Source organism: Salmo trutta, unplaced genomic scaffold, assembly GCF_901001165.1.
Source record: "Salmo trutta unplaced genomic scaffold, fSalTru1.1, whole genome shotgun sequence".
NCBI classification, from domain to species: domain Eukaryota; kingdom Metazoa; phylum Chordata; class Actinopteri; order Salmoniformes; family Salmonidae; genus Salmo; species Salmo trutta.
The window spans coordinates 228,768-244,933 of record NW_021823319.1 but is presented as its reverse complement, the minus strand read 5'-3'; the positions used below and the strand labels follow the sequence as shown (position 1 = coordinate 244,933).

At 52.3% G+C, this 16,166-nt stretch overlaps 1 protein-coding gene across 1 annotated transcript in view; it reads right to left on the bottom strand.

The window, feature by feature from the left end:
* The window catches only part of LOC115190095 (ryanodine receptor 2), a 222,833-nt gene that overhangs the window by 68,319 nt on the left and 138,348 nt on the right, over positions 1 to 16,166 (bottom strand). The window contains exons 42-46 of the mRNA XM_029748570.1: positions 14,753 to 14,874; positions 13,392 to 13,441; positions 7,649 to 7,709; positions 6,448 to 6,686; positions 5,083 to 5,164 (exon numbers count right to left, since the gene is read on the bottom strand). Coding sequence (XP_029604430.1) covers positions 5,083 to 5,164; positions 6,448 to 6,686; positions 7,649 to 7,709; positions 13,392 to 13,441; positions 14,753 to 14,874 — 554 coding nt within the window. The remainder of the gene's footprint in view (positions 1 to 5,082; positions 5,165 to 6,447; positions 6,687 to 7,648; positions 7,710 to 13,391; positions 13,442 to 14,752; positions 14,875 to 16,166) is intronic.

Genomic DNA, 16,166 nt, shown 5'->3' with positions numbered 1-16,166 from the left:
CTATCCAAGAGAGGAAATGCATATTTAGGTTCCACCTCAGAAGAATGATGAAGGCTACTTGTATACAGTACAAGTCAAAAGTTTGGACACACCTACTCATTTAAGGGTTTTTCTTTATTTTTACTATTTTCTACATTGTCAAAAAAGTGTTAAAACTTCAGGATCAGTGTCCCATCCACGGACAGTTCAGCTAACATAGGCTAATGTGATTAGCATGAGGTTGTAAGAAACAAACAAAATCCCAGGACACAGACATATCTGATGTGGGCAGAAAGCTTAAATTATAGTTAATATAACTGCACTGTCCAATTTACAGTGAAAGAATACCATGCTATTGTTTGAGGAGAGTGCACAGTTATGAACTTCAAAATGTATTAATAAACCAATTAGGCACATTTGGGCAGTCTTGATACAACATTTGAAACAGAAATGCAATGGTTCATTGGATCTGTCTAAAACTTTGGACATACACTGCTACCATCTAGTGGCCATTTTTAAACAAATCAAAATATATTTTATATTTGAGATTCTTCAAAGCAGCCACCCTTTGCCTTGATAACAGCTTTGCTCACTCTCTCAACCAGTAAATAGTAAATATGAAGAAAAACCCTTGAATGAGTAGGTGTGTCCAAATTTTTGACTGGTGCTGTATATTCACCAATTGTGTGTGTGAATTTCCACGTGGTGTTGATAAATATGAACATATAGTTCACTGGCAGCTGTCAGTGTAGCTAGCTCGCTAACCTTATCTAGCGCGCTAACCTTATCTAGCTCGCTAACCTTATCTAGCGCGCTAACCTTATCTAGCGCGCTAACCTTATCTAGCGCGCTAACCTTATCTAGCTCGCTAACCTTATCTAGCGCGCTAACCTTATCTAGCGCGCTAACCTTATCTAGCGCGCTAACCCTATCTAGCGCGCTAACCTTATCTAGCGCGCTAACCTTATGGCTGGTTCTGGTTCTGAATGTGTCATAAGCATTGGTTTAGAGAACCCCCCCAGATGGAATCCAATGGCCTGTCCTGTTATGTCCAAAGTTCTGGCATCTTCCATAAATTGAGGCTGTGAATGAACCATGGAAATAGTTAGAAAGAATAACTTTCTGGTTCCATGGCTGTTTGGGTCCATGGCTGTTTGGGTCCATGGCTGTTTGGGTCCATGGCTGTTTGGGTCCATGGCTGTTTGGGTCCATGGCTGTTTGGTTCCATGGCTGTTTGGCTCCTTGGTTGTTTGGGTCCATGGCTGTTTGGTTCCATGGCTGTTTGGCTCCTTGGTTGTTTGGTTCCATGGCTGTATGGCTCCATGGCTGTTTGGCTCCATGGCTGTTTGGCTCCATGGCTGTTTGGCTCCATGGCTGTTTGGCTCCATGGCTGTTTGGCTCCATGGCTGTATGGCTCCATGGCTGTATGGCTCCATGGCTGTTTGGCTCCATGGCTGTTTGGTTCCATGGCTGTTTGGTTCCATGGCTGTTTGGCTCCATGGCTGTATGGCTCCTTGGTTCCATGGCTGTTTGGTTTCATGGCTGTATGGCTCCTTGGTTCCATGGCTGTTTGGCTCCATGGCTGTATGGCTCCATGGCTGTATGGCTCCTTGGTTCCATGGCTGTATGGCTCCATGGCTGTATGGCTCCATGGCTGTATGGCTCCATGGCTGTTTGGTTCCATGGCTGTTTGGTTCCATGGCTGTTTGGTTCCATGGCTGTTTGGTTCCATGGCTGTATGGCTCCTTGGCTCCATGGCTGTCTGGCTCCATGGCTGTTTTGCTGTCTGGCTCCATGGCTGTTTTGCTGTTTGGGTCCATGGCTGTATGGCTGTATGGTTCCATGGCTGTATGGCTGTATGGTTCCATGGCTGTTTTGCTGTTTGGGTCCATGGCTGTTTGGCTGTATGGCTCCATGGCTGTTTGATTCCATGGCTGTTTGGCTCATCACAGTCGCAAAGAGGAATAACTTTGTAGTTGTTTCTGATTGATCAACAATGCCAAGCTGCTGGGTGGTAATATTCAAATAAAAGGGCGTTCCATTAGAGGGTGTGGCTCTTTATCATCACGCAAAGGTACAGCCTCCTAGGCATTTTTTCACCAAATCGTCAGAAGAAGGAAAATGATTATCATTGGCAACAAATACAATAAGGTCTCACCCAGCTTCTCTGCTTGAACCCCTAATTAAATACAATAGGGTCTCACTCAGCTTCTCTGCTTGAACCCCTAATTAAATACAATAGGGTCTCACCCAGCTTCTCTGCTTGAACCCCTAATTAAATACAATAGGGTCTCAGCCAGCTTCTCTGCTTGAACCCCTAATTAAATACAATAGGGTCTCACTCAGCTTCTCTGCTTGAACCCCTAATTAAATACAATAGGGTCTCACCCAGCTTCTGCTTGAACCCCTAATTAAATACAATAGGGTCTCACCCAGCTTCTCTGCTTGAACCCCTAATTAAATACAACAGGGTCTCACACAGCTTCTCTGCTCGAACCACTAATTAAATACGGTCACAAGACGCAGGCCTCCTAATTGTCCCTAGAATTTCTAAGCAAACGGCTGGAGGTAGGGCTTTCTCCTATAGAGCTCCATTTTTATGGAATGGTCTGCCTACCCATGTGAGAGACGCAGACTCAGTCTCAACCTTTAAGTCTTTACTGAAGACTTATCTCTTCAGTAGGTCCTATGATTAAGTATAGTCTGGCCCAGGAGTGTGAAGGTGAACGGAAAGGCTGGAGCAACGAACCGCCCTTGCTGTCTCTGCCTTGTCGGTTCCCCTCTTCCCACTGGGATTCTCTGCCTCTAACCCTTTTACAGGGGCTGAGTCACTGACTTACTGGTGTTCTTCCATGCCGTCCATGGGAGGGGTGCGTCACTTGAGTAGGTTGAGCCACTGACGTGGTCTTCCTGTCTGGGTTGGCGCCCCCCCCCTTGGGTTGTGCCGTGGCGGACATCTTTGTGGGCTATACTCGGCCTTGTCTTCGGACGGTAAGTTGGTGGTTGTAGATATCCCTCTAGTGGTGTGGGGGCTGTGCTTTGGCAAAGTGGGTGGGGTTATATCCTGCCTGTTTGGCCCTGTCCGGGGGTATCATCGGATGGGGCCACAGTGTCTTCTGATCCCTCCTGTCTCAGCCTCCAGTATTTATGCTGCAGTAGTTTATGTGTCGGGGGGCTAGGGTCAGTCTGTTACATCTGGAGTATTTCTCTTGTCTTATCCGGTGTCCTGTGTGAATGTAAATATGCTCTCTCTAATTCTCTCTTCCTTTCTTTCTCTCGGAGGACCTGAGCCCTAGGACCATGCCTCAGGACTACCTGGCATGATGACTCCTTGCTGTCCCCAGTCCACCTGGCCATGCTGCTGCTCCAGTTTCAACTGTTCTGCCTGCGGCTACGGAACCCTGACCTGTTTCACCGGACGTGCTTGTTGCACCCTCGACAATTACTATGATTATTATTATTTGACCATGCTGGTCATTTACGAACATTTTAACATCTTGACCATGTTCTGTTATAATATCCACCCGGCACAGCCAGAAGAGGACTGGCCACCCCTCATAGCCTGGTTCCTCTCTAGGTTTCTTCCTAGGTTTTTGGCCTTTCTCAGGAGTTTTTCCTAGGGAGTTTTTCCCAGCCACCGTGCTTCTTTCACATGCATTGCTTGCTGTTTGGGGTTTTAGGCTGGGTTTCTGTACAGCACTTTGAGATTTCAGCTGATGTACGAAGGGCTATATAAATAAATTTGATTTGATTTTTGATTTGATTTGAAATACAATAGGGTCTCACTCAGCTTCTCTGCTTGAACCCCTAATTAAATACAATAGGGTCTCACTCAGCTTCTCTGCTTGAACCACTAATTAAATACAATAGGGTCTCACTCAGCTTCTCTGCTTGAACCCCTTATTAAATACAATAGGGTCTCACCCAGCTTCTCTGCTTGAACCACTAAATAAATACAATAGGGTCTCACCCAGCTTCTCTGCTTGAACCCCTAATTAAATACAATAGGGTCTCACCCAGCTTCTCTGCTTGAACCACTAATTAAATACAATAAGGTCTCACTCAGCTTCTCTGCTTGAACCCCTAATTAAATACAATAGGGTCTCACTCAGCTTCTCTGCTTGAACCACTAATTAAATACAATAAGGTCTCACTCAGCTTCTCTGCTTGAACCCCTAATTAAATACAATAGGGTCTCACCCAGCTTCTCTGCTTGAACCCCTAATTAAATACAATAGGGTCTCACCCAGCTTCTCTGCTTGAACCACTAATTAAATACAATAAGGTCTCACTCAGCTTCTCTGCTTGAACCCCTAATTAAATACAATAGGGTCTCACCCAGCTTCTCTGCTTGAACCACTAATTAAATACAATAAGGTCTCACTCAGCTTCTCTGCTTGAACCCCTAATTAAATACAATAAGGTCTCACTCAGCTTCTCTGCTTGAACCCCTAATTAAATACAATAAGGTCTCACTCAGCTTCTCTGCTTGAACCCCTAATTAAATACAATAGGGTCTCACCCAGCTTCTCTGCTTGAACCACTAATTAAATACAATAGGGTCTCACCTAGCTTCTCTGCTTGAACCCCTAATTAAATACAATAGGGTCTCACCCAGCTTCTCTGCTTGAACACCTAATTAAATACAATAGGGTCTCACCCAGCTTCTCTGCTTGAACCACTAATTAAATACAATAGGGTCTCACCTAGCTTCTCTGCTTGAACCCCTAATTAAATACAATAGGGTCTCACCCAGCTTCTCTGCTTGAACACCTAATTAAACAGAATAGGGTCTCACCCAGCTTCTCTGCTTGAACCCCTAATTAAATACAATAGGGTCTCACCCAGCTTCTCTGCTTGAACCCCTAAATAAATACAATAGGGTCTCACCCAGCTTCTCTGCTTGAACCACTAATTAAATACAATAGGGTCTCACTCAGCTTCTCTGCTTGAACCCCTAATTATACATTTCTGTTGTGGACATGAATGGCCTAGCTGGTTATTTTTAATCCATTTCAACCAGTTTTGCCAGCTGATCAGTTCCAAGACACTCTATCTTCCCTCTTAATCATCATATTCACATTGAATTCATTTTGACGTTACCTTTCTACGTAGATGCTGTTGTTGGTACCAAGACTATACAGGCTGTTGAGTATCCTGTAACACGACACCTGGACATCATCCACTGTGAAGACAACAAGGGAAGTCAATGTACACAGAGGACCTACAGGTTTGACCATTACAGGACGCTATAGTTGGACTACATTAAAACAGAGGACCTACAGGTTTGACCATTACAGGACGCTATAGTTGGACTACATTAAAACAGAGGACCTACAGGTTTGACCATTACAGGACGCTATAGTTGGACTACATTAAAACAGAGGACCTACAGGTTTGACCATTACAGGACGCTATAGTTGGACTACATTAAAACAGAGGACCTACAGGTTTGACCATTACAGGACGCTATAGTTGGACTACATTAAAACAGAGGACCTACAGGTTTGACCATTACAGGACGCTATAGTTGGACTACAATAAAACAGAGGACCTACAGGTTTGACCATTACAGGACGCTATAGTTGGACTACATTAAAACAGAGGACCTACAGGTTTGACCATTACAGGACGCTATAGTTGGACTACATTAAAACAGAGGACCTACAGGTTTGACCATTACAGGACGCTATAGTTGGACTACATTAAAACAGAGGACCTACAGGTTTGACCATTACAGGACGCTATAGTTGGACTACATTAAAACAGAGGACCTACAGGTTTGACCATGACAGGACGCTATAGTTGGACTACAATAAAACAGAGGACCTACAGGTTTGACCATTACAGGACGCTATAGTTGGACTACATTAAAACAGAGGACCTACAGGTTTGACCATTACAGGACGCTATAGTTGGACTACATTAAAACAGAGGACCTACAGGTTTGACCATTACAGGACGCTATAGTTGGACTACATTAAAACAGAGGACCTACAGGTTTGACCATTACAGGACGCTATAGTTGGACTACATTAAAACAGAGGACCTACAGGTTTGACCATTACAGGACGCTATAGTTGGACTACAATAAAACAGAGGACCTACAGGTTTGACCATTACAGGACGCTATAGTTGGACTACATTAAAACAGAGGACCTACAGGTTTGACCATTACAGGACGCTATAGTTGGACTACATTAAAACAGAGGACCTACAGGTTTGACCATTACAGGACGCTATAGTTGGACTACATTAAAACATTAGGGGTTCAAAAAGGCCTTCGCTTATATTTATTGGTCCTTTTAATAAACCAGCTATACATAAAAACCTTTTTAAATTAACAATGCCTAATGAGGGGGCTTGAGACACAGGGAAATGCATTTTCATCATTGGCCAGTAGGTGGTGCTACAAAGCTCTCGTCAGGTTTTGTTCAGCAAAAACAAATGATCTACAGGTATGCGTACATATGAGGTCTTCCCCGAAGAGGTTCTGTCCGATGTGTTCGAACAGGGAGGAGAGGACAGGGAGCAGGGCTACGCTGGTGTAGTTGATGATCTGAGTTACTCCTTTAGGCTGGGAGTGACTGTGAGTGAACTGGCCCTGTTTCAGGTTCTCTAAAGTCTTCTCCAAGTCCTCGGCAGCGTTGTCGAAGAACGCCCTCAACGCCGCCTTCACCGTCTCCAGACCCGTCTTCATCACCGTCCTGGAGAACAGACGCAGATTATATTACGATCAGTTGGGTAGAGCGTGGCCACTGGTACCGACCAGGATTGTGGGGGGTTTGAATCCCGGGGGCCACCCAGACTTAAAATGTATGCACAGACACACGCACGCACGCACGCACACACACACGTACACACACACACACACACACACACACACACACACACACACACACACACACACACACACACACACACACACACACACACACACACACAAATGACTGTAGGTGGTTTAGGATAAAAGTGTCTGCTTAATGGCACAGATTATTATAAATGTAGATACCAAAGCAAACATTAACTCACAATCACACCAAGCTATCCCAAATGCACAGGTTGTGGGGATGCAGACAACATGGTGAGAGATGGCTGGATTCTCACAGTATCGGGGCTAGATTATAACTCCAGTGGGTAATGGTCAAACATGGTGAGGGATGGCTGGATTCTCACAGTATCGGGGCTAGATTATAAATCCAGTGGGTAATGGTGAAACAAACATGGTGAGAGATGGCTGGATTCTTACAGTATCGGGGCTAGATTATAAATCCAGTGGGTAATGGTGAAACAAACATGGTGAGAGATGGCTGGATTCTTACAGTATCGGGGCTAGATTATAAATCCAGTGGGTAATGGTGAAACATGGTGAGAGATGGCTGGATTCTCACAGTATCGGGGCTAGATTATAAATCCAGTGGGTAATGGTGAAACATAGTGAGAGATGGCTGGATTCTCACAGTATCGGGGCTAGATTATAAATCCAGTGGGTAATGGTGAGAGATGGCTGGATTCTTACAGTATCGGGGCTAGATTATAAATCCAGTGGGTAATGGTGAAACAAACATGTTGAGAAAACAACTTTGAACACATCATGGCATCAGCTAATGGGGATCCAAACCCCCTCAATATGACTTCCATATGAATAGGGTTCATAAAGGTCACTCACCTGGCGTCCAGTGTCTGGCCCAGAATGTGAAGACAGTTGACTATGGAGGTAGCATGGCTTCCTGTGTGTAGACATGAGGCAGTGTTACAACATGAGTAGTACTGTAGCACCACGGCATATAGACGAGCTGAGGGACGCAACGATACAGAACCACAGGGTCCAGTGTAGAGCTGAGACATGCATCGATACAGAACCCACAGGGTCCAGTGTAGAGCTGAGACATGCATCGATACAGAACCCACAGGGTCCAGTGTAGAGCTGAGACATGCATCGATACAGAACCACAGAGTCCAGTGTAGAGCTGAGACATGCATCGATACAGAACCCACAGGGTCCAGTGTAGAGATGAGACATGCATCGATACAGAACCCACAGGGTCCAGTGTAGAGCTGAGACATGCATCGATACAGAACCCACAGGGTCCAGTGTAGAGCTGAGACATGCATCAATACAGAACCACAGGGTCCAGTGTACTGCTACTACTTAAGACCACACTCACGTAGGTTTAGATGGACAGATCACACACTGGGGACCAGGGGTAGGAGCTGGGACCAGGGGTAGGACCTGGGACCAGGGGTAGGAGCTGGGACCAGGGGTAGGAGCTGGGACCAGGGGTAGGAGCTGGGACCAGGGTTAGGAGCTGGGACCAGGGGTAGGAGCTGGGGACCAGGGGTAGGTGCTGGGGACCAGGGGTAGGAGCTGGGACCAGGGGTAGGAGCTGGGACCAACCAGGGGTAGGAGCTGGGGACCAGGGGTAGGAGCTGGGGACCAGGGGTAGGAGCTGGGGACCAGGGGTAGGAGCTGGGACCAGGGGTAGGAGCTGGGACCAACCAGGGGTAGGAGCTGGGACCAGGGGTAGGAGCTGGGACCAGGGGTAGGAGCTGGGGACCAACCAGCTGGGGCCAGGAGCTGGGGACCAACCAGGGGTAGGAGCTGGGACCAGGGGTAGGAGCTGGGACCAGGGGTAGGAGCTGGGACCAGGGGTAGGAGCTGGGGACCAACCAGGGGTAGGAGCTGGGGACCAGGGGTAGGAGCTGGGACCAGGGGTAGGAGCTGGGACCAGGGGTAGGAGCTGGGGTCCAGGGGTAGAAGCTGGGACCAGGGGTAGGAGCTGGGACCAACCAGGGGTAGGAGCTGGGACCAGGGGTAGGAGCTGGGGACCAGGGGTAGGAGCTGGGACCAGGGGTAGGAGCTGGGGACCAACCAGGGGTAGGAGCTGGGGACCAACCAGGGGTAGGAGCTGGGGACCAGGGGTAGGAGCTGGGGACCAACCAGGGGTAGGAGCTGGGGACCAGGGGTAGGAGCTGGGGCCAGGGGTAGGAGCTGGGACCAGGGGTAGGAGCTGGGACCAGGGGTAGGAGCTGGGGACCAACCAGGGGTAGGAGCTGGGACCAGGGGTAGGAGCTGGGACCAGGGGTAGGAGCTGGGGACCAGGGGTAGGAGCTGGGGACCAGGGGTAGGAGCTGGGACCAGGGGTAGGAGCTGGGGACCAGGGGTAGGAGCTGGGACCAGGGGTAGGAGCTGGGGACCAGGGGTAGGAGCTGGGACCAACCAGGGGTAGGAGCTGGGGACCAGGGGTAGGAGCTGGGGACCAGGGGTAGGAGCTGGGACCAGGGGTAGGAGCTGGGACCAGGGGTAGGAGCTGGGGTACAGGGGTAGGAGCTGGGACCAGGGGTAGGAGCTGGGACCAACCAGGGGTAGGAGCTGGGACCAGGGGTAGGAGCTGGGGAACCAGGGGTAGGAGCTGGGACCAGGGTAGGAGCTGGGGACCAACCAGGGTAGGAGCTGGGGACCAACCAGGGGTAGGAGCTGGGGACCAACCAGGGGTAGGAGCTGGGGACCAGGGGTAGGAGCTGGGGCCAGGGGTAGGAGCTGGGACCAGGGGTAGGAGCTGGGACCAGGGGTAGGAGCTGGGGGACCAACCAGGGGTGGGAGCTGGGACCAGGGGTAGGAGCTGGGACCAGGGGTAGGAGCTGGGGACCAGGGGTAGGAGCTGGGGACCAGGGGTAGGAGCTGGGACCAGGGGTAGGAGCTGGGGACCAGGGGTAGGAGCTGGGGACCAGGGGTAGGAGCTGGGACCAACCAGGGGTAGGAGCTGGGGACCAGGGGTAGGAGCTGGGGACCAGGGGTAGGACCTGGGGACCAGGGGTAGGAGCTGGGACCAGGGGTAGGAGCTGGGACCAGGGGTAGGAGCTGGGGACCAACCAGGGGTAGGAGCTGGGACCAGGGGTAGGAGCTGGGGACCAGGGGTAGGAGCTGGGGACCAGGGGTAGGACCTTGGACCAACCAGGGGTAAGAGCTGGGACCAGGGGTAGGAGCTGGGACCAACCAGGGGTAGGAGCTGGGGACCAACCAGGGGTAGGAGCTGGGACCAGAGGTAGGAGCTGGGACCAACCAGGGGTAAGAGCTGGGACCAGGGGTAGGAGCTGGGACCAACCAGGGGTAAGAGCTGGGACCAGGGGTAGGACCTGGGACCAGGGGTAGGAGCTGGGACCAACCAGGGGTAAGAGCTGGGGACCAGGGTTAGGAGCTGGGACCAGGGGTAGGAGCTGGGGACCAGGGGTAGGAGCTGGGGACCAGGGGTAGGAGCTGGGACCAACCAGGGGTAGGAGCTGGGGACCAGGGGTAGGAGCTGGGACCAGGGGTAGGAGCTGGGGACCAGGGGTAGGAGCTGGGACCAGGGGTAGGAGCTGGGACCAGGGGTAGGAGCTGGGGTACAGGGGTAGGAGCTGGGACCAGGGGTAGGAGCTGGGACCAACCAGGGGTAGGAGCTGGGACCAGGGGTAGGAGCTGGGGACCAGGGGTAGGAGCTGGGACCAGGGGTAGGAGCTGGGGACCAACCAGGGGTAGGAGCTGGGGACCAACCAGGGGTAGGAGCTGGGGACCAGGGGTAGGAGCTGGGGACCAGGGGTAGGAGCTGGGGCCAGGGGTAGGAGCTGGGACCAGGGGTAGGAGCTGGGACCAGGGGTAGGAGCTGGGGACCAACCAGGGGTGGGAGCTGGGACCAGGGGTAGGAGCTGGGACCAGGGGTAGGAGCTGGGGACCAGGGGTAGGAGCTGGGGACCAGGGGTAGGAGCTGGGACCAGGGGTAGGAGCTGGGGACCAGGGGTAGGAGATGGGGACCAGGGGTAGGAGCTGGGACCAACCAGGGGTAGGAGCTGGGGACCAGGGGTAGGAGCTGGGGACCAGGGGTAGGACCTGGGGACCAGGGGTAGGAGCTGGGACCAGGGGTAGGAGCTGGGACCAGGGGTAGGAGCTGGGACCAACCAGGGGTAGGAGCTGGGGACCAACCAGGGGTAGGAGCTGGGACCAGGGGTAGGAGCTGGGACCAGGGGTAGGACCTGGGACCAGGGGTAGGAGCTGGGACCAGGGGTAGGAGCTGGGACCAACCAGGGGTAAGAGCTGGGACCAGGGGTAGGAGCTGGGACCAACCAGGGGTAAGAGCTGGGACCAGGGGTAGGACCTGGGACCAGGGGTAGGCGCTGGGACCAACCAGGGGTAAGAGCTGGGACCAACCAGGGGTAAGAGCTGGGACCAACCAGGGGTAGGAGCTGGGACCAGGGGTAGGAGCTGGGACCAGGGGTAGGAGCTGGGACCCGGGGTAGGAGCTGGGACCAGGGGTAGGAGCTGGGACCAGGGGTAGGAGCTGGGGACCAGGGGTAGGAGCTGGGGACCAGGGGTAGGAGCTGGGATCAGGGGTAGGAGCTGGGGACCAGGGGTAGGAGCTGGGGACCAGGGGTAGGAGCTGGGACCAACCAGGGGTAGGAGCTGGGGACCAGGGGTAGGAGCTGGGACCAGGGGTAGGAGCTGGGGACCAGGGGTAGGAGCTGGGACCAGGGGTAGGAGCTGGGACCAGGGGTAGGAGCTGGGGTCCAGGGGTAGGAGCTGGGACCAGGGGTAGCAGCTGGGACCAACCAGGGGTAGGAGCTGGGACCAGGGGTAGGAGCTGGGGACCAGGGGTAGGAGCTGGGACCAGGGGTAGGAGCTGGGGACCAGGGGTAGGAGCTGGGGACCAGGGGTAGGAGCTGGGACCAACCAGGGGTAGGAGCTGGGGACCAGGGGTAGGAGCTGGGGACCAGGGGTAGGACCTGGGGACCAGGGGTAGGAGCTGGGGACCAGTGGTAGGAGCTGGGACCAGGGGTAGGAGCTGGGACCAGGGGTAGGAGCTGGGGACCAACCAGGGGTAGGAGCTGGGACCAGGGGTAGGAGCTGGGGACCAGGGGTAGGAGCTGGGGACCAGGGGTAGGACCTTGGACCAACCAGGGGTAAGAGCTGGGACCAGGGGTAGGAGCTGGGACCAACCAGGGGTAGGAGCTGGGGACCAACCAGGGGTAGGAGCTGGGACCAGGGGTAGGAGCTGGGACCAGGGGTAGGACCTGGGACCAGGGGTAGGAGCTGGGACCAGGGGTAGGAGCTGGGACCAACCAGGGGTAAGAGCTGGGACCAGGGGTAGGAGCTGGGACCAACCAGGGGTAAGAGCTGGGACCAGGGGTAGGACCTGGGACCAGGGCTAGGAGCTGGGACCAACCAGGGGTAGGAGCTGGGACCAGGGGTAGGAGCTGGGACCAGGGGTAGGAGCTGGGGACCAGGGGTAGGAGCTGGGACCAGGGGTAGGAGCTGGGACCAGGGGTAGGAGCTGGGACCAGGGGTAGGAGCTGGGACCAGGGGTAGGAGCTGGGGACCAGGGGTAGGAGCTGGGGACCAGGGGTAGGACCTGGGACCAGGGGTAGGACCTGGGACCAGGGGTAGGACCTGGGACCAGGGGTAGGACCTGGGACCAGGGGTAGGAGGTGGGACCAGGGGTAAGAGCTGGGACCAGGGGTAGGAGCTGGGACCAACCAGGGGTAGGAGCTGGGGACCAGGGGTAGGAGCTGGGGACCAGGGGTAGGAGCTGGGACCAGGGGTAGGAGCTGGGGACCAGGGGTAGGGGCTGGGGACCAGGGGTAGGAGCTGGGGACCAGGGGTAGGAGCTGGGGACCAGGGGTAGGAGCTGGGACCAACCAGGGGTAGGAGCTGGGGACCAGGGGTAGGAGCTGGGGACCAGGGGTAGGAGCTGGGGACCAGGGGTAGGAGCTGGGACCAACCAGGGGTAGGAGCTGGGGACCAACCAGGGGTAGGAGCTGGGGGCCAGGGGTAGGAGCTGGGGACCAGGGGTAGGAGCTGGGACCAGGGGTAGGAGCTGGGACCAGGGGTAGGAGCTGGGGACCAGGGGTAGGAGCTGGGACCAGGGGTAGGACCTGGGACCAGGGGTAGGAGCTGGGACCAGGGGTAGGAGCTGGGACCAGGGGTAGGAGCTGGGGACCAGGGGTAGGACCTGGGACCAGGGGTAGGAGCTGGGACCAGGGGTAGGACCTGGGACCAGGGGTAGGAGCTGGGACCAGGGGTAGGAGGTGGGACCAGGGGTAGGAGCTGGGACCAGGGGTAGGAGCTGGGGGCCAGGGGTAGGAGCTGGGACCAGGGGTAGGAGATGGGACCAGGGGTAGGAGCTGGGACCAGGGGTAGGACCTGGGACCAGGGGTAGGACCTGGGACCAGGGGTAGGCAACAGAGGTAGGAGCTTGGGACATAGGTATTAGACCCAGCATTACACTATAGGATGTGTCCCAAATGACACCCTATTCCCTTTATTGTGCATAGGGATCTCGTCAAAAGTAGTGCACTTTATAGGGAATAGGGAGCCATTTGGGACATATATCCAAATATCCACACTATCCTTAGAAGCACACTCTTCACAGCCTTCTTACCAAACAATGATATCCTATGTCTGACAAGAAGTCCCAGTTTGCAGAACAGACTGAAGAGAGGATGAAGAAAACGTAGGAGGAAAGAGGGGAAACAAAGACAGAGATAATCAAGTGACGCAAATTGAAGAAAAAGAATAGTAAGCTTTATAAGAGTGAGATTTACACATCTACAGAGCTACAGTCCAGGGTTTCAAATAACACTGTCAGGACCAGAGCTACAGTCCAGGGTTTCAAACAACACTGTGTCAGGACCAGAGCGACAGTCCAGGGTGTCAAACAACACTGTCAGGACCAGAGCTACAGTCCAGGGTTTCAAACAACACTGTCAGGACCAGAGCTACAGTCCAGGGTTTCAAACAACACTGTCAGGACCAGAGCTACAGTCCAGGGTTTCAAACAACACTGTGTCAGGACCAGAGCTACAGTCCAGGGTTTCAAACAACACTGTGTCAGGACCAGAGCTACAGTCCAGGGTTTCAAACAACACTGTGTCAGGACCAGAGCTACAGTCCAGGGTCTCATACAACACTGTGTCAGGACCAGAGCTACAGTCCAGGGTTTCAAACAACACTGTCAGGACTAGAGCTACAGTCCAGGGTTTCAAACAACACTGTGTCAGGACCAGAACTACAGTCCAGGGTTTCAAACAACACTGTGTCAGGACCAGAGCTACAGTCCAGGGTTTCAAACAACACTGTCAGGACCAGAGCTACAGTCCAGGGTTTCAAACAACACTGTCAGGACTAGAGCTACAGTCCAGGGTTTCAAACAACACTGTGTCAGGACCAGAGCTACAGTCCAGGGTTTCAAACAACACTGTGTCAGGACCAGAGCTACATTCCAGGGTTTCAAACAACACTGTGTCAGGACCAGAGCTACAGTCCAGGGTTTCAAACAACACTGTGTCAGGACCAGAGCTACAGTCCAGGGTTACAAACAACACTGTCAGGACCAGAGCTACAGTCCAGGGTTTCAAACAACACTGTGTCAGGACCAGAGCTACAGTCCAGGGTTTCAAACAACACTGTGTCAGGACCAGAGCTACAGTCCAGGGTGTCAAAACAACACTGTCAGGACCAGAGCTACAGTCCAGGGTGTCAAACAACACTGTGGCAGGACCAGAGCTACAGTCCAGGGTTTCAAACCAAACAACACTGTGCTCCTGGCAACCCAATGGGGGAACCAGCTTCCCTCTGAAACTAAGACAACAGAGTCCCTTCCCCATCTTCTGAAAACATCTGAAACCCGATTTACGTTAAACAATCCCACAGCACCTTTCCATTCCATTCATTAATATTCTCATTGTTCTACAGAGACTGAAGCGATGTACTGAACATGCAACTCGAAGTGTAATCCCTCACCTTGTCACCATCTCCTTCTCCTTATTGGAGGCGTGGCCCCCGCTGCTGATTGGTCGGATGGCCGTGGACAGGAAGTAGAGGCGGTGATTCTTGAAGTACTGGTCGACCAATGGCAGGACCACCTAAGGGAGCCCAACGTTCCGTTAGTCTCACTGGTCAGAAATAGTGAACGTGAAAGATTTTAGCTTCTCAAGAGAGACTAAGGTCATCTCCTGTCCTTTAACCAATGAGTCTGTGTTGCTGGCTAGCTCATCTCATGATTGGACCTTGTCGTTGCCTGGTGTTGTCCTGGCCTGAGTGTTATTGTACAAGGCCCTGCTGCTTGTCACTGTTGAGTCGATGGTAAACACAGCTTTTCTCTGAGATAATTTCAACTGTTACACAAGCAGCCTGCCTGGCTATTCCCTGCATCAGACCTGTAATCAGACTTGGTCTGTGGTTATAATACATCCACAACGGCACCCTGGTCTAAAGTAGTGCACTATGTAGGGAATAGGGCTGTAGTATAAAGTAGTGCACTATATAGGGAATAGGGCTGTAGTATAAAGTAGTGCACTATATAGGGAATAGGGCTGTAGTATAAAGTAGTGCTCTATATAGGGAATAGGGCTGTAGTATAAAGTAGTGCACTATATAGGGAATAGGGCTGTAGTATAAAGTAGTGTTCTATATAGGGAATAGGGCCCTGGTCTAAAGTAGTGCTCTATATAGGGAATAGGGCCCTGGTCTAAAGTAGTGCTCTATATAGGGAATAGGGCCCTGGTCTAAAGTAGTGCACTATATAGGGAATAGGGCCCTGGTCTAAAGTAGTGCACTATATAGGGAATAGGGCCCTGGTCTAAAGTAGTGCACTATATAGGGAATAGGGCCCTGGTCTAAAGTAGTGCACTATATAGGGAATAGGGCCCTGGTCTAAAGTAGTGCACTATATAGGGAATAGGGCCCTGGTCTAAAGTAGTGCACTATATAGGGAATAGGGCTGTAGTATAAAGTAGTGCACTATATAGGGAATAGGGCTGTAGTATAAAGTAGTGTTCTATATAGGGAATAGGGCTGTAGTATAAAGTAGTGGACTATATAGGGAATAGGGCCCTGGTCTAAAGTAGTGCTCTATATAGGGAATAGGAGCCAGGATGTGTTGTAGCTCAGTTGGTAGAGCATGGTGTTTGCAACGCCAGGGTTGTGGGTTCGATTCCCACGGGGGGCCAGTATTTGAAATGTATGAAATGTATGCATTCACTACTGTAAGTCGCTCTGGATAAGAGCGTCTGCTAAATTACTAAAATGTATATTTAGTTGTTTTGGCTCTGTATTTGTCACGCCCTGACCTGAGAGAGACGTTTTATTTCCTCTATTTTGGTTAGGTCAGGCTGTGATGTGGGGGTGGGCATTCTATGTCATTCTATTTCTTTGT